A 17640-nucleotide genomic window follows, 5' to 3' on the forward strand; every position below is an offset into this window, starting at 1 on the left:
CTCAAGTCATGAGGGGCAGATGGGGCTGACCCTGCCTTCTCCAGGGATTGGGTGACCACTCAAACTGACCAGTGGATGTGTCGGATCCTTCAGGGCAGGAAGTCTGGAAGTCTGGAAGTGCTGGTGCCACTTCGCTTGCCCCAGAATGAAACAAGAAGACAGATCTCTGGAGCGAGGCACGATATTCCAGGGCAGGTGTTTTCAATGATCTGAGTCAAACATTTCCATTTCTTCTTCAGCTACTTTGAGTTGAGCCATGGCCTGTTTGGAGCCCCCTCCCAGCTTATTCTTCGCTGTCACCCTCCCCAGATCCCTAAGCCTATCCTGCATTCTCACGACTGGCTCTTCCCACTGTGTGGAAGCCCTTCCTCCAACTCATCAACACACTCCTCCCCTCAGTTCAGATATTGCCTCCTCTTGAAAGCCTGCCAGATTCCCTTGGACACATGCACATTCCTTGTCCCACATTCCCACCACATCCAGTGGGTGTCCCTGGGAAACCTTTATTCACTAGGCATTACCAGCCTAAAAAATTTGGGTAACCTTTACTTCCTGTGGTTCTACTAAGAAAATAGGGATTCTATGCCTGCTTCCCTGACACTCACACTTTCCAAATACAGAATAAGATTTTAACAGTTAATGATTAATGTAAGTTTTCAATCAGTGCCAACTCCTATCCCAGACATTCTGAAACACTCCCCTGGAGAGATCAAAAAACTGCAGCAAAACGTCCTTCATTGATTCCATAAGCATTCATGTTGCCCCAGATTGAATACACCTCACTGAGTGTTGGTCAAATTATAAAACAATATTATAATCAACCTTTCATCTGTAAGCCAGGAAATTGCAGGGAAGGATCCTGCCAAACTGTCTAACTGGCACTATGGAAGGAGGACTGCGCCTTCATACTTTATATAATTCTAGAGTGTCAGAGTTTATAAATGCTTCCCCCTTATCCCCAGTGCTGGGTTTGAACCCAGGGCTTCACACATGCTGGGAAAGTGCTCTACCACTGAGCTACACCCTAGTTCTATGGGTGCTTTTGACTCTCTTTTCTGGGCTTCTTAATATCTGTAAATAAAACTTCTCAATGGTTGATGTGCCTGTTTCACTACATCTTTCCTGAGGAGCAAGGATAACTGGGACTCACTACTAAGTCTTCAGCTTCCTGCTAGGGCCTGACTCTCAGAAGGCCAGGAAATATCTGGGAAATGACTGAAAGAATGGAGCTGAGCAGGCAAGAGAAGTGGAGGATGGGGAGATGGAGGCCCAGGAGCTGGCTGGGAGGGCTGGAGCAGTGGGCAGCTGGGGCAGGCGGAGCTGCCTCTGGGCCCTGCGAGGTGTCGAGCACCCAGAAGGTACAGAATAAACTACTGATGGGAAATTGGGGCCACAAGGTAACTCAGCCTATGAGAAAGAATCCCTAGAAAACAAACTTGGTCCAGCTTTGCACAAGCTGAAGACACACACAGAAAGACCAGGGGTGAGGATGCTGGGGAGGTAGAAGTAAGAGGAAAGGGCTTGCAGGGAGGGATTCAAGGAGACCTTAGCAACCAGGGACTGTCTGGACAGCAGGTGGCAGAGGGTTGGCCTGCTGCTGGGCAGTCAGGGGGTTGGGAGTTCCTAGGGGTACACGAACGCATGGAGTGTTGGCTGCTAATGGGGTGATGGCCTGGCTAGGCCTGCACCAGGTTGCCTGCCTTTCACCCTCCTCCTTCCTCTAGCCTTTGTCCCTCTGACAGACATTTCTTTAGACATATTCAGACAGCAGGAGGGAGGGAAATCCACACAGACCTCGTGGAGACATGTACTAATGGATGAAGAGTAGCTATCCAGGTAAAGAAAGGGAACAATTCTAGGTAGAAAGGAGAACGGGAGCAGGGGCTGCCCAGCCCAGTGAGGAGCCCCAAGGGCTTGGCATTGCTAAGTAAAGAGCCCTTGGCCGTGTACTATGAGGCAAATGGAACACCTGCTGCTGGTGACCTGGGTGGGAGGGGCCGTGAAGGACATGTCCAAGGAAGACAGCTAAAGGCAGCAGTCAGAGGCCATGTGGTTAGAGCCCTAGGCTCCCAAGGCCCTGGGTTCAATTCCCAGCACCACTGGCTTCCTAACCAGTTCTGCCACTTCTGTTAACTGTGTGACCCGGGGAATGTCATTTTGCCACTGGGAGCTCAGGTGAAGTGAGGCTGCATGAGTTCAGAAGTCACTGCTGGCACAGTGCCTGGTACAAAGGCAGTACCCAGAAGACTAGACCACAGCTATTGTCCTATGGTGAGCCAGGTAGTGGAAGGCTACACAGGAAGAGTCATCGTAGAGCAGTGAGGCCTGGTGGCTCTGAGTTTCCCTGCAGAATCAGGCCCAGGAGCAGCCTATTCTAAAGAAGGCAGGTATCAGTTCAGTGTTCAGGCAAATTCCAGATGGGAGCATCAGTCAGTAACAGAGGGATGAACTCCATCAAGGGAATAGACTTTGGTGCACACCTGTAATCCCAGCGCCTTGGGAGGCTGAGGCAGGAGGCAAGTTGGAGGCCAGCCTCAGCAACTTAGTGAGATTTTCAGCAACTTAGCGAGACCCTGTCTCAAAATAAAAAAATAAATGAATAAAAGGACTGGGGATTCAGTGTGGTGGAGTGCCCCTGGGTTCAAGCTCGAGTACCATAAATAAATAAATACATATATGCATGAACAAATAAATAAATAAATAAATATAAAATGGGAAAAAGCCTTTCAGGGTAGCCAACATCTGCCACCAGGGGGTCCTGAAAAGATGGTGGATGGAGTAAGAGAAACGCTTTGGACCTCTAGGCTAAGGAGGTGAAGCAGGTGTCTTTGTTGCAGGATTTCTCAGGATCTTCCCCCCCTTAATGAACAGCACAAACTCAAGTGCTGGTGGAAACTACACAGACAGCACAAATGGGTGACGTGGGCAAATTACTGGAGAGAACATGTCAGTCTGAAGGGGAATCCGACTAGGCTCCTACCTTGCTCCTTTTGCAGCTGACTATCCTTATGGGAAATTGATTAACCACTGTCAAGTTAGACTGTGTACCCCCAAAAGATAGGGTGAAATCCTAATTTCTGGTACCCCAAATATAGCATTATTTGAAAACAAGGTCTTTGCAGGATTAATCAAGTTAAAATGAGGTCAGAGCCCAGTGCAGTGGTACATGCTTGTAATTCCAGTGACTTGGGAAGCTGAGGCAGGAGGATCATGAGTTCAAAGCCAGCTTCAGCAAATTAGCATGACCTTGACTCAAAATAATAAAATGAAAAAGGCAAGGGATGTGACTCCGCGGTTAAGCACCCCTGGGTTCAATTCCTAGTAATAATAATATCATTATGGTAGAATCTAGTACAATGACTCTTGTCTTATAAGAAAGAAATTTAGGGCTGGGATATAGCTCAGTTGGTAGAATGATTGCCTCTCATGCCCAAGGCCCTGGGTTCAATTCCCAGCACCACAAGAAGAAGAAAAAAGAAAGAAAGAAAGAAAGAAAGAGATTTAGATACAGAGGCAGACACAAAGAGCAGGCCATATGTCAACAGAGGCAGAGTTTGGAGCCATCCATTCTTGGAACACCAAGGATTGCTGGCACCACCAGAAGCTAAAAAAGACAAGGAGCGGTTTTCCCCTAGAGACTGCAGAGGGAGCATGGCCCTGCTGATACCTTAACTTTGAACTTATGGTCTGAGATAATACATTTCTGCTGTTTTTAGGAGGGGTTATTGTGTTTTTGTTTTTTCGGTTCCAGGGATTGAACCCAGGAGCATCCCCAGCCATTTTTATTTTTTGAGACAGGGTCTTGTGAAATTACTTAGGGCCTCGCTAGGTTGCCCAGGTTGTCCTCAAACTTGTGATCTTCCTGCTCAGCCTCCTGAGTCACTGGGATTATAGGCATGTGTCATCATACCTGGTTTCTATTGTTTGAAGACACCTACTTGATAACATTTTTTTGTGGCAGCCCTAGGAAACTAATACAACCACTAATTCATGGTTCAGTATATACCCATAAGCTCCAGAAGGGGGAGAGAGGAGCTAACATTTCCTAACTCACAGATCATGGACATCCTTTCTGAAAGAACATCTTGGAGGCACTAATTCTGATCTGCTTGTGCCCATACAGGTACCACTCATGGTGATGACTCTGGTTTCCTCACCTGTTCAGTTGAAACTAATGATATCTAGGAGGCTCTGGGCCCTAGGGGATGCACAGAAAGCATTTAGCTCAGCATACCATCAGGTGAAAGGTTATTATGTGGGATACTCCCCCTTGTGAGCCTCATTTTACCCATCTGTAAGATAGGATAGCAACATCTCCCAAGGCTTCCTAGGATTATTGAAAACTGCCTAGCATATGGCTGGTGGTCAGAAGGCCCCACATGGACCAGTCAGCCCCTCCCTGCACACTCACTGCTTCTGCTTGTCCTTTGCTAGAGGAAGTATGGTCCCTGGTGGCCACCCTTACCTGTGCTGTGAGCTGGATGGGTTGGGACAAGGTGAGCTGTGGGGTCCCAGGGGGCTGGCTGGCAGGCTGTGGTGGTGGCAGGTCGCCTCCCCCAGAGGAGGCTGGGGGCTGCGAAGTTGAGGAGGAGGCAGAAGAGGAGGAGGAGGAAGAAGTAGAGGAGGAGGCGGCGGCAGCGGCGGCGGCATTAGCAGCAGCAGCGGCACTGGACTGCTGTACGGCGGCGGCCAGCAGCTGGGCCTGGGCTTGCTGCAGGAGGAGCTGCTGCTGAGCTGGCATCAGTGCTGTGAGCTACAGGTGGGTGGGCAGCAGGCCAAAGAGGGCAAGGGAGCAGAGAAGGCAGAGAGGGGTTAGAGCCTGAGCCAAGCAGGTGAGGACAAGTCTTCCGAGGGCAGAGGAGGGCAGGAGGCAGGCATGAGAGGCTATGGCCTTGTTGAGGCTCCTCCTCCACGAGTCCTGCAACAGATGGGAGGAGTTGGTCTGTGCCTTCATCCCGGTCCCTCCCCAGTTACTTACCCCAGCTAGCTGGCTGCCCGTCAGCATGAGTTGGGCCTGGGGTAGATGAGGCTGAGCCGGCTGGGGAGGCGGGGGCACTGCGGGAGCTGAGTCACCACTGGGATCTTCAGCCTTGATCTGGGGAGGAGAGAGGCAGGGTCCGGGACCCCAGAATGTTAAGTGGAGGCCAGAGAGAATGCCCACCTGTGGACCAAAGAGAGTGCATATTTGTGGCAATGACAGCCTCAGGCTAGCACAGAAGGAGCTGCTCTGGCCTCGACTTCCTTATCAATCCAGAAGGGCTAGCTCACCACCTGCATCCAAGCTCCCTACAGGAGAGGCCACCTTCAGAGAGCATCTTTCTCCTCCTGGGAGTCAGTGTCCCCATTTGGGAAATGGTGCCACTGGGAATCTGTATGGTCAAATTAGTGGGTGTCCAGGGGTAGGAAGGGTAGGAGTCGATATCAGGATGAGATCCTCTTCATCTGCATCAGTTAGAAGAGCATCTCTTAGGGCTGGGCTTGTGGCTCAGTGGTGAAGCGCTTGCCTAGCATGTGTGAGGCACTGGGTCCGATCCTCAGCACCACATAAAAATAAATAAATAAAATAAAGGTATTCTGTCCATCTACAATATATATATATATATATATATATATATATATATATTAATATCTTTATTTTGTTTTTTTGTTTATTTTTATGTGGTGCTGAGGATCTAACGCAGTGCCTCACATGTGAGAGGCAAGTGCTCTGCCCCTGAGCCACAACTCCAGGCTAAAGAAAAATATTTTAAAAAGAGAAGTGCATCTCTTATTTGTCCAATGGAATAAGACTTGGTTGGAAAGCAGGATCTCAGTATTTTAACCTGGGCCACAAACTCAAAGGATTATGAAGACAAACAGCACAAGTGGGTGGCACAGGCAGGGGTGGACAGGGTGAGCTGAAGAGTACATGCCCACCAGAAGAGGAGGCCTACCCAGCAACTATTCTGCTCCCATTGGCCAGTCCCATTTCAGAATCTGGAACAGAAACACCACAGGACAAGAAAAACACACCCAGGCTGGTTCTGTGCAGTGGATTAACCAAATATGGCCCAAGGTCTGCCAGGTTCCAGCCTCTGTACCAGAGGTCTATGAATCCTTCCAAACTCCTAACCATGAGATGAATGAATCTTGCACCATGCAGTTAGATCAGACCAGCAGAGAGTTGCCCTGGCCTTCTTCCTCTCCTCAACACAAGACACATAACAGAGGCTGTTGGTTGAAGGGCTGCTGGGACACGAGAAGGCATGGCTTGATGGTCACACTCTCAAGCCAAGAGCAGACATTAGGGAACATCCTTCAGCCCACCATCCAAGCACTAATTTGCAAAAGGAGATCCAGAGAGGGAAAGCAACTTGTGCAAGGTGAAACAGGCAGATTGGCATGGTGGGAGGGTTGAGGGGGTGGTGATCTTCGGAATGAAGAAAAGACGAACAGAAAGACAAAGGCTCAGGAAAGGCCAAGTGACGGATATCATGTTCCAAATTATAGGACCCAAGTTCAGGAAGTTTTAGAGCTAAGAGAGATGCAGCATGAAACGACACTGAGTATAAGAAGTCAGGGAAATGGAAGATATTAAGGACCTCTGGAAGGCTGGTCTCTTTCTGCTTCTTGATCTGATTGCTACTCCTAGCATTATGGGTGTGCTCAGTTTGTGAAAATTCAGTCGTAAGCAGAGGATCTATGTATATTTTGATGGGCATCATATTTTAATAAGAAGTTTTTAAAAAATAATATTGAATGCTGTAATGAGAAAACCATTCCTTTTTTGTGTGTGTTTTTTCATTCTTTTTGGTTGTCTTAAGAAAGACTCCGATGTGAGGAGGTCTTAAACATCTCTCCAAGGCTGGCCGATTTCTCCTTTTAGCTAATGGAGAACAGGCCTCAGGCTTAGACCCTTCAGCACATAAAGAGACTGTGGGTAAATTTTAATAATCATTGTATTTATTTCCATGGCAAGTGACTCTAGTTTTCCATTCATGAAATTTCCATTTAAAAACCATTTATTCAAGCTGTTGAAAACACAAGGCAGTTCATGAGTTGATGATTGTTGAGGTTGATTGATGAGATCCTGGGGAGTGTTATTTTCATTATACCCTTCTGTCTGTTTTTGTATCTGCTTCACATTTTCCACAGCAAAGTGTTTTTAAACATTGAGACAATTAACAAAATTATTATGTAAATAATTTTACATGGTGGTATTTGGATATGTCTGAAACCATGACAGTAGCATGTGAATCACTGCCGATGGGAAAAGACAGGCCCAGAAGAGTAGGAAAGAGGTTGAGAGGCAAAGGCCAGGACTAGAGAAACAGAGTGAGGGGTGGACAGAACCCAGGCCTGGGAATGGGAAGAAAAACCCTTTCTTCCCTTGGCCTCACTGGCTTTCCCTCGAGAAAGAAAGCTGCTGAGGAGTGAAGGAGACTGCAAAGGTCTAATTGAGCTGATGAGGGAGTGGGAGCAATGGGCAGTCACCCCAGGGATGAGGCAAGGGCCAAGCCTGAGATCAGGAGGCAAGAGTGGGACCTGGTTTGAAGCACTCAGTACAGAAGAGAAGACACCTGCTCACAAAGCACTTTGTCCTCCCACGGCAACGTGGGAATAGACCAGATGTGGAAGGGACTTCAGGGGTCATCCAATTCTACAGTCCCTAACCACCTCCCCCACACACACCATATTGAAGAAGAAGACACTTAGAAGTCCAAAGAGGGGAGTAACTTTCCCCTGGTCACAGAGCAAAGTTGCAGCTGGGTGGGAAACATGTCTTAGCCTCCTATCCTGTTCCTTGGCCACCTCTGCTCAGTGTCAGCAGTCTTGCCCATGTCCTCTCTGACCCCACCTATGGTGCTCTCCTCAGGTCTCTGTACCTGCCTTCTGTGCCCCAGAGCCACCCCGCTCCCCCACCCCGCCCCGCCCAGGCTAGAGAGAGGAGACTTGGGCTGAAGAAAGCCTCTAGAAGCCTAGCAGTGCTCAGTATGGGGCCCCAACTGGATCTGGAACTGGCACCCTCTGGCTGCTTCTGGCTTCCCCATCATCTCTCCTCCTGAATTCCCAGAGCTGTAGAGTCACCGGGACTTCCAACTCTGGCAACCCCAACAGGTACGTGTGTGTGTGTGTGTGTGTGTGTGTGTGTGTGTGTGTTGGGGGACAGGGGGTGGTGCAGGCCCCTTTGGTCAGGGAAGTCGGGATGGGGGTGGGGCCTTGGCTTCCTGTTGTTCATTGCCCTGGGGCTCTGGGGGGGATTTCCCTGGCCACCCCCACCCCCTAGGGAAGGGGAAGGAGCTCTGGTGAGTCACAGGCCTGGGGCGGGAACCCAGGGTGAGAAGGGGCGGGAGAAGCCTTGTCACTGGGTGTTCTCTCAGATATTGGGGCCTATGGCTGACTGTCAAAGACCCTCTCCTAAACACAGTCCCCTTTCCTGGATGTTCTAACAGGTGCTTACCTTGGTGCTGGGGCCAGTTGGAGACACAGAGAACGAGGAGGCCTTATTTTGGGGGTTCTGCAAAGAGAAAGATGGGTCAGGGGGTGGGAATAGTGCGATGAAGCGGCTTCAGGCTCCTGCCCCTTCTGTGGCTGCTCAGAGGTCCCTCTACTCCCTCCTCCCTCTGCCCACCTCCCTCTAATCCACTCCCTCCTGACCTGATGGTTAGTGTCTGGTCCATTTCTTTCAGTGTCTGTGAAGAGAGGGAAAGGATGTGTTGTCTTCAGCCACCCCCACCACACCTGTCCCTTCTGTGGTCTTCCCATCTGCCACACTTCTCTGCCCACTGTGACCCTGCCCCTCCCCACCCACCTGTGTGCTCTGACGGGGAGTCCAGACCTTGCTTCTCGGCCTCCAGGGGCTTAGACATTCTTATTTCTGGGGACAGAGAAGGGATGAAAATGGGGTGAAGGAGAGGAAGCCTAGAGGGCTCCTGGGCCCTTCCAACCTTCGAGCCCCTTCCAAATCCCCTCCACCCACTGCCACCTTTGAAGTGTCACATTTTGAGAGGTATCCTCTGTTCTGAGCCTCTGCCCTCCTCTGGCAGGACAAGAGGGGGCCCTCAGGCCTTGAAGGAATCTTGCCTTAAGCTTTCTCCCCTCTAAAAAGCAGCGCAGGGGATGTCACCCACCGTGAAACACTGGGGCAGGGTGGGAGGTAGAAGGTGGTCACAAGAAGGTGTCAGCTGCCCGGGAAGAGGTTGCTGGTGTTCCAGGAGCAAGTGCGACCTTGGCCTCCTCCCCAGGAGGACGGCCCAGGCTCCCATTCTGCCCCACCAGGTTTCGGGTGAGACATGTTTTCCACTCTGAATGGGGCCTAGGAGATGTGATGGGGCTGCAGCACCCCCAAAGGAGAGAGTTGTCAGATCTCAGGGTGTGATTAAGCCACCCTTTGGCCCACCAATTTTCCCGACACACGTCACTCCCACTGGCCTTCTTGTGTGCAAAGCAGAAGCTTCAGGGCCTCACTCTGCTGCTCTCTAACCTTAACGCCCTCTGCCCCTGTCCCTGCTAAGTCCTCCAGTCTAACCCTAGACTCTGCCCAGACTTCAGCTTGATTCCCAGCTGCATTCTCAAGTCCATCCTACAAATAGGAGGACCAGAGAAAGGTGGCAAGCAGCAAGTTGGGCACCAGGGGAACAAATGAATGGAAAAATTGCGGGAACTCTCTGCACCGACACCAACCATGGAAAGGTGAGTGCTCACCCACCAAGCAGGAAGCTAAATAGGAGTGAGCTTACATAAACAGTTGATGTTGATGTCACCCCATTTCATAAAGGAGGGAACTGAGGCTCCAAAAGTGGTCTCACCTCTGCAAGAGCATGGTAAGGCAAAGAAGTGCCCTGATTGGGCCCAGATCTTAATGTCTCCAGGGTTCCTGTGTCTAATCTGGATCACTCCAACCTAATGGGCCCCACCTCTGCACAAATCTTATCTCCAACAATTGCTAATTCAAGCTCATCCTGATACCGACTCCTACCCTTCCTACCCCTGGACCCCAACACAAATCTGGGGTTCAGCCTTACCCATTCTCAGTACCCTTACTCACCCTGATCCCAGCTTATGCCCAGATGATCCAAGTTCTTCATCTGACCTTAACTCTCAACTGTCCTCAGCCCTTACTCACGCCCCACAGCTCACTCCAAAACACCCATCTAAACTATGACCCCACCCCAATCAAAGGAGCTGTCCAACTCGAGTGTGATCTGCACCCAAGATATTTAAAGAAGGCCTGCTACAGTGAGGACTGGGAAGAACTCAGCAATAGGGACTCGGGGGAGAGTCTGGGGATTTTGAAATTGTGAATTACTCTGTGTGAACTGCTGCTTGTGTTTCAGATTCTTTTAGAATCTTAATTCAAAAGCCACGTCATGAATTGCTGGTGGGAGTGTAAATTGATACAAGCACTATTCAGGAAAACTGAAGAGACAGTTCCCTTGCACCTGCCCCCCCACACCATGACCCAGCACATCCACTCCTGGGCATCCACCCAAGAGAAACACACATCCTGCCACTAAAGGGCACAGGCACAAATGTTTCCGCATACTTTTCATAATGGCCCCATACTGGAAAGAACCCAAGAGCCCATCAATGGGTGAACAGATAAACACAATGTGGTACATCCATACAATGAAACAGTCACAGCAATGAAAAAGAACAAGCTCCTGCTTCATGCACGCTCCTGACTCTCACGGGCCCAGTGAAAGTGGCCAAACAAAGGCAGACACACAAGTGCTAATTCTAATACATGGAGTTCAAAACACAAGCAAGCTGATCTCCAATGATCAAGGCTAGTAAGTACCTCTGGGGAGTGTCAACCATGAGGAAGCCCGTAGGATCAATACACAGGACAAAATTCATCAAGCTGCACACTTAAAAATTGAGCACTTTACTGTATATACATTATGTTTTAACAAAAAGAAAAAAAATAAAGATTTTAAAAAGGCACATAGTCCTATTAAGATGTAGGCTGGGAGGGTGGGGGAGGACAGTGCTCAGAATGCTATGGGGGCTCAAGTTCCATTTCTGGGCACTGGAGATGGAGCACTGAATGCCTAATGATCGTTAGAAATCCAGGAAGATGTAAAGAGAGATGGGTTGGGGCTGCTCCCGACTCGGGCAGCAAAGGCCTGATCCTAGCTCCTACTCAGGAAAACCTTAGTGCTATTCCAGGCAACCACTAACCATCACAGGGCCAAGCCTAAGCCCCTCCCTGGCCCCCTTCCTCCAGCAATCCTTCCTACACCCAGCTGTCCCTGGCTCTAAACCTTTTTCCTTAAGAAAAGTCCAGGCCCGTTGGCCAGACTTCAGGATGCAGCCTACTACCCTCGACAGTTCATCCTTACCATTCATGCATCCTGCTCTTTGACACCCCACCCAGCATCTCCCTCTGTTTGGGGGCTCTGCTTGACGAGGAGTGCAGATCTTGCAGGTGCTATACCCCTGCCTGGCTGGCAAATGCCAGCTCTCCTGTCCACAGATGGAGCAGCCTCCAGCCCACCACCACAGAAACTCCTTTGCTGTGGAGTGAATCTGTCCTCCCAAATGATGAATTCTAAATCCCAGTACCTCCAAATGTAACTGCATTTGGAGATCAAGTCTTTACAGACGTAAGTAAGGTAAGAATGAGGCTATTAGGGTGGGCCCCAATCCAATCTGACTGGTGTCCTTATAAAAAGAGAAAATTGGGACACAGACTCACAGAGAGATGACACAGAGAAGACTGTCATCTACAAGCCAAGGAAGTAGGCCTCAAAGAAACCAACCTTACCAACACCTTGATCTCCAGCTTCTAATTTCCAGAATTTCAAGAAAATAAATTTCTGTTGTTTTAGTCATCTAGTCTACGGCACTTCGTTATGACAGCCCTAGCAAATTAATTCACCCTCTCACACCCCCTTCCTCAATCCCCCAGGGCTGTGGTGTCTTCTTCATCAGACCCGGGGACAGGCCTATCTGACTCATTGCTAGGTCCCCAGCCTCACCAGCCCAGAACCAGTTATATGTTTGCAGAACGCCTCTCTCCGCAACTTCTGCTGCCTCCTACTTGTTCCTATCCTGCCTTGCTGTTTCCCTGCCATTTAACAAATATTCCCTAAGTCCTTGGTATGTGCTGGTCCCTCTGCCTGGAATGCTGTCCCCCAATCTGTCCACCTCCTACTTATCCTTCAGGACTGCCCTCTAGGAAGCCGGGGATCTTGCCCTGCTGCTTTTGCCCTGGCTTTCCTTGCCCCAGCATCTCCCGTCACTGGCTCAGAGGCTGTAGCCTTCCAGTCCCCCATGTGTCTTTCCCATCAGAGCAGGTCTGATCTTGGACCCCTCCACTGCCCAGCAGAGGACATGCAGGTTGACAGCCAAAGATGGCTGGGTCCTGACCTCCCTCCTTCAGACCTTTCCCTCTGCTCTTTCCTACATGGACCCTTTCCTGCTCTACTGCGCTCCTGCCCCTCTTCAAGGCCTGGCTCATGAATCCCCTCCTATATGAAGTCATCCCTCACCCCCCAGGCTATCAGTGTCTCTTTCATGTAGGCTCCCCCAGTGACTCTGTTCCCACCCCCTGACTGTGGGTTCCTTGAGGACCCAGGTTGGAGTCACTGCTGTGCAGGACTCAGGCTGTGTCTTTGAAATGAGTGAAAGCATGAGAGGATTCCCCATGCTGTCCAAGCAAGACCCTATCTTTGCTGTCACCTGACGACACCTCAATCCTCTGCCCCCATCTCCAAAGCAATTCTGCCTAAACTTTTAAGTTAGGATTCACTCTGCAGGGTTAGCAGCTAGAGGCAAAAGCAGTTTGAGGGAAAATGTCCACCATTCAGTTTCCTTCATTCTCCCTAAATTTTCTAGACTACTCCCACGAGGCCCCAGTACTCACCACCCAGTCCTTGGCTGGGGCATAGCAAATTAAGTACTTCCCTTGGCCAAGGTGTCTCTCTCTCTGTCTCTTTCTCCGTCTCTCTCTCTTTTGTACTGGGGATTGAACCCAGGGAAACTGAGCCACTAAGCCACATCCTCAGTCCTTTTCAATATTTTATTTAGAGACAGGGTCTCTCTGAGTTGGTTAGGGTCTTGCTAAATTGCTGAGACTATCTGACTCATTGCTAGGTCCCCAGCCTCACCAGCCCAGAACCAGTTATATGTTTGCAGAACGCCTCTCTCCGCAACTTCTGCTGCCTCCTACTTGTTCCTATCCTGCCTTGCTGTTTCCCTGCCATTTAACAAATATTCCCTAAGTCCTTGGTATGTGCTGGTCCCTCTGCCTGGAATGCTGTCCCCCAATCTGTCCACCTCCTACTTATCCTTCAGGACTGCCCTCTAGGAAGCCGGGGATCTTGCCCTGCTGCTTTTGCCCTGGCTTTCCTTGCCCCAGCATCTTGCCTCAGCCTCTCGAGCCGCTTGGGATTATAGATGCCAAGCTATCTCTCTATCATCCTTTCTCCCTTATCAGAGTGCAATTCAAGGGAAGGGTAAAGTCATTCCTATCAAGGCTGAATAGGGGCTCCATTTTTACCATGCACCAAAAGCTAAATGATGCGTGGACAAGGACTCCAGGGCATCGTCCATCAGGGACCAGGGACCTGGAGAGGCCATGGAAGACTTTGCTTCAACCTCTGCCCAGGCAGGAATGCTTCATGCCCTGCCCTTGACTTTATGAAAATTCTGAATTCTGGTGCTGCTTTTTTTGTTTGAGTTTTTTTTTTTTTTGGTTTGGGGGATTGAGCCCAGGGGGAGCTTAACCACTTAACTATATCCCCAGCCCCCTTTTTACGTTTTATTTAGAGACAGGGTCTCACTGAGTTGCTTAGCTTAGCACCTCGCTGTTGCTGAAGCTGGCTTTGAACTTGTGATCCTCCTGCCTCAGTCTCCTGTTCCCCTAGGATTACAAGCATGTGCCATTGTGCCCAGCCAACTGGTTTTAATGGAACAAGGAGTGACATGCCATCTGATTTAAACACACACACACACACACACACACACACACACACACACACACACACCATGTGCTCCCAATGATTCTGATGTGCTCCAGTGCCCTGGCATCTCCAGAAGTCCCTCTCTAAGTTTCACTTGAATATAAAAGTTGGTTGGTTACTTAGGATTATGACCCTCTCTGACTTTCCAAGGAGCGGGTAATTTTTTGGAGGAAATGGACACCAATAGCAATGCATGACTAGGCCCCTTGGAGCCACACCTTGAATCCCACCACTCTTAGGCCAGATCCACCCAGGGCTGCCCTGCCCTGAGTTCATCCACTGCCCTAGGCCTGGGACTCTGGGTCCCTTCCACCCTCCCCGACCCTCCCTCCCCGGACTTTCACTTCTCCTCTGCATTTCCCCCAGCCAGTTTTAGCAGACTTAGGCGAGCTTCTCGTTAAGCACTTACCGAAAATAAGGCTAAATATAGAGGGCCCAAGGACTGCCCCTCACCCTTCCTGGCCCCGCTTGGCCTGTCCCCTGGGTCCTCTGCCTCTACAGCCCGCCTTGATACTAGCTATGCCCTGGGAGCCCCTGTGGGCAGGGTTGATGCTGCCGGGAACCTCTGTGGGTCCAGCTGGCCCAGCCCCCGGCCTCCCCAGGAGCAGCACCTCCCACCCTCCCCCAACCCCACAGCTGTCCCTGGTGGCCTCAAGGGAGTGAGCACTTCTGAGCTGTCAAGAGGGAGGGATAGCCATGCAGGCAGCAGACACAACAAGAGAGGTGGCCTCCAGCTGTGCCAACAATAGGCAAGAACTCCACATCACACAACACAGCCACAGCCAAGCAGGGCCTGGCCAACACACACAAGACAGAGGTGTGCACAGATTCCAGACAGGACTGTTCACAGGTCTGCTGATAAAGACAGATGCCTAGTTGTGATGCCAGGGGAAGTTATGCAAAACATATACCCAGATGTTACACACTTATACACGGTCGTACCCAGAGTCACACACACACATGGATGTGCACGATGCCCAGAGCCTCACAGAGATAGATAGATATGCACACGCAAGTCACAGATACACACATAGACGTGCCCAAACATGCACACACTCACATATACAGAGTCACTTCATTCTGGACAAGATGACCAGAGCAGACCCCTGGGCCAGTTCACAGATGTGAAGTGAGAGTCCATGTAGGATGAGGAATCTGTCAAAGGCTGCACAATGTATTAATTCATGTCTGGGCAGGGAAAACCCAGGCCAGTCCACCCAGGTAGGGCTGTTTTGTGAAAAATTGCAAGTAAAGAGTCTAACTTGCTGCATATCACCTATGCAGTCCTCATTTGGTCCCTGACAGAGATGAGTCAGTGGTGGAATAGATACCGTGCATGTGAAGACACTATGAATCTTGTGTCCACAATACACAGGCACACACACACACATACACAGCTGACTATGCAGTCAAAAAACACATGCCATCCTTTAAATAGTCTTCCTCCTTTACCAGGCATGGTGGCACACACCTGTAATTCCAGCAGCTTGGGAGGCTGAGATAGGAAAATCACAAGTTCAAAGTCAGCCTCAGCAACTTCACAAGGCCCTAAGCAACTTAATGAGACCCTGTCTGAAGATAAAAATTTAAAAAGGAATGGGGATGTGGCTCAGTGGTTAAGCACTCTGGGTACAATTTCTGGTACCCCCTCAAAAAAAAAAAAAAGGAAGAAAAAAAAAAAAAAGAAACATCTTTCTCCCGTCCCACTCCCTCCTTACCTCCTGGGCCCTGCTCACACCAATTCATACTTCATATCCCAGCTCAGACAGTCCCCTCCTCTAAAAAGCACTCTCTGACCCTGCACTAGCTGAACTGGATGTTTTCTGGTCTCCTACTACCCCCGTGCCTCCCCAATTCCTGCCTTGATCACTCTGTAGGATCACTGGTGACAGGTCTGTCTTCTCCACTGAACTTGGGGCTCCAGGAGGGCAGACATGAAGCTGCCTTTTTCAGTTGTATTTCCAACACCCAGCACAGAACCACTCAATAAATATGTGTTGGTAAAGGATCACAGTGATGCCCACATACACTGGTGCATATAGGAGGACATACATCAAGCCAAGATTCACACCCACAGACACCCAGAAACGTGACATACCCACAGTCATGCCCATACAGCCACAAATGAAAGAATCATGAAGTACCAAGTACTTGCCACATTCCAGGCACTATGCTAAGCATATTACACATGTCATCTCATTTAACATTCCCATCAATACTGTCAAGTGATAATCCTCACTGTGCCGAGATACGTGCATTCAGTGAACTAACAAATATAAATCATATTATACAGTGCCTGGCACACAGAGTTCACTTAGGCAACTGACATTTGGTGGAGGAGGCATTTAATAAGTACACAAATATATAATGAAATTTCAGGCATCAATAAGTGCTGTGAAGAAAAGAAAAGGCAGGTGAGGGGACCGAGAGAGGCTTATTGCTAATTTACACAGGGATATCAGACCTCTGAGGCGGTGACAGCTGAGGGGAAAGAAGTAAGTCAAGAGAGCATTGCCAAGGCCACCTTACAATGCCACACATAGCCCCCTACACCAGCTCATACACTTGCTAATGTGCTAATAAGAACCACCCTCAGAAGATTCAGAACTACTGCACACACATGCTCACACACATATACAGATGCACCAGGACCTATACACAGATGCATACATACGCTCAAAAGAATGGCAATACCCAAGTCCAGCAACTTAGCCTGCCAACCCCTTACCAGCCCCACCCAAGTATCACCCACATCGCCCACCCCACTGGTTTTCCATACATGGTCTCACTACTAACACCTGGCTCTGTCCCTTCCTCCCAGAGACCCCTTAGAACAGGGCAGTAGACATGTGGACAAAGGTTGGAAGCTTCAATGCCTGCTGTGAAAAGGGAGGGAAAAAGGAGCCAGGGAGTGTGTGTGTGTGTGTGTGTGTGTGTGTGTGTGTGTGGCGGGGAGCCAGCCTGGGAAGAGGGGGAATAGCTGGAGTACAGAGCAGGACAAGAGAGAAAGCTAAGAAGGGATGGCAGGGGGGTCAGCAGAGTTGCCAGCACAACAAACCCAAATGTGCTCAACCTGTCCTTCCCCCCAGTGCATAGGCACCTGCCCCTTACCTGGAGCCCCCATGCTGGAGTGAACCATACTGCCCGCCCCACCAGGGCTGGGGGAACAACTGTGTCATCTCCCCGCCCTCTCTGGGGGCCAGCCCTCCTTGCCGGAAGTCACCCAGGGAGGAAACCACAGGGCTAGTCCACCCCCTTCGGAAGGGAAAATACCCTGGCCCACAGACCTGCTCCAGCAGCCTAGCTGACCCCAAATCATGTGTGTGCGTGTTTGGGGGGTGGGAGTTAGGGGGATGGAAAGAAAGCAGGCTGAAAGAGTTGACTCCTGGGGCTGCAACCCCGGGAGATGCCTACAACAGTGACCTCAGCCCTCTCACTGACCCTCATGGGGAACAGGAGACATGGGTCTGGGAGAGAAGGTAGGCTGGTAGCAACAACAGCAATAACAAACCCTAGCTGGCAGTTTATTGGGGGCGGATCTTCCCACTGCCTGGCCTTGCGCATCATACTTGACAGGAGTCTTCTGGAGCAGCGGGCATAGTTATTTGTCCCGTTTCACAGACGAAAAGACTGAGGATCAGAAAGGTGAAAAGCAGCTTTCTGAAGGGCCCAAGGTCAAAAAGCGATGAAG

At 50.1% G+C, this 17640-nt stretch overlaps 1 protein-coding gene across 18 annotated transcripts in view; it reads right to left on the reverse strand.

Moving 5' to 3' along the window:
• Positions 1-17640, reverse strand: part of Pou2f2 (POU class 2 homeobox 2) — a 76843-nt gene that overhangs the window by 19263 nt on the left and 39940 nt on the right. For 4 of the 18 annotated variants that reach the window (XM_078031975.1, XM_040278834.2, XM_078031979.1 and 1 more), the window contains exons 1-6: positions 17061-17133; positions 8792-8857; positions 8638-8672; positions 8441-8497; positions 4979-5095; positions 4466-4753 (exon numbers count right to left, since the gene is read on the reverse strand). In XM_078031975.1, the coding sequence (XP_077888101.1) occupies positions 4466-4753; positions 4979-5095; positions 8441-8497; positions 8638-8672; positions 8792-8857; positions 17061-17088 (591 nt within the window). In that variant the 5' untranslated portion in view covers positions 17089-17133. Of the gene's footprint in view, positions 1-4465; positions 4754-4978; positions 5162-8440; positions 8498-8637; positions 8673-8791; positions 8858-17060; positions 17136-17640 lie in introns of those variants that run through there. The other 14 variants (XM_040278833.2, XM_040278839.2, XM_040278837.2 and 11 more) reach the window with 7 other exon arrangements.

Source organism: Ictidomys tridecemlineatus, chromosome 15 (genome assembly GCF_052094955.1).
Source record: "Ictidomys tridecemlineatus isolate mIctTri1 chromosome 15, mIctTri1.hap1, whole genome shotgun sequence".
Taxonomy (NCBI): Eukaryota; Metazoa; Chordata; class Mammalia; order Rodentia; family Sciuridae; genus Ictidomys; species Ictidomys tridecemlineatus.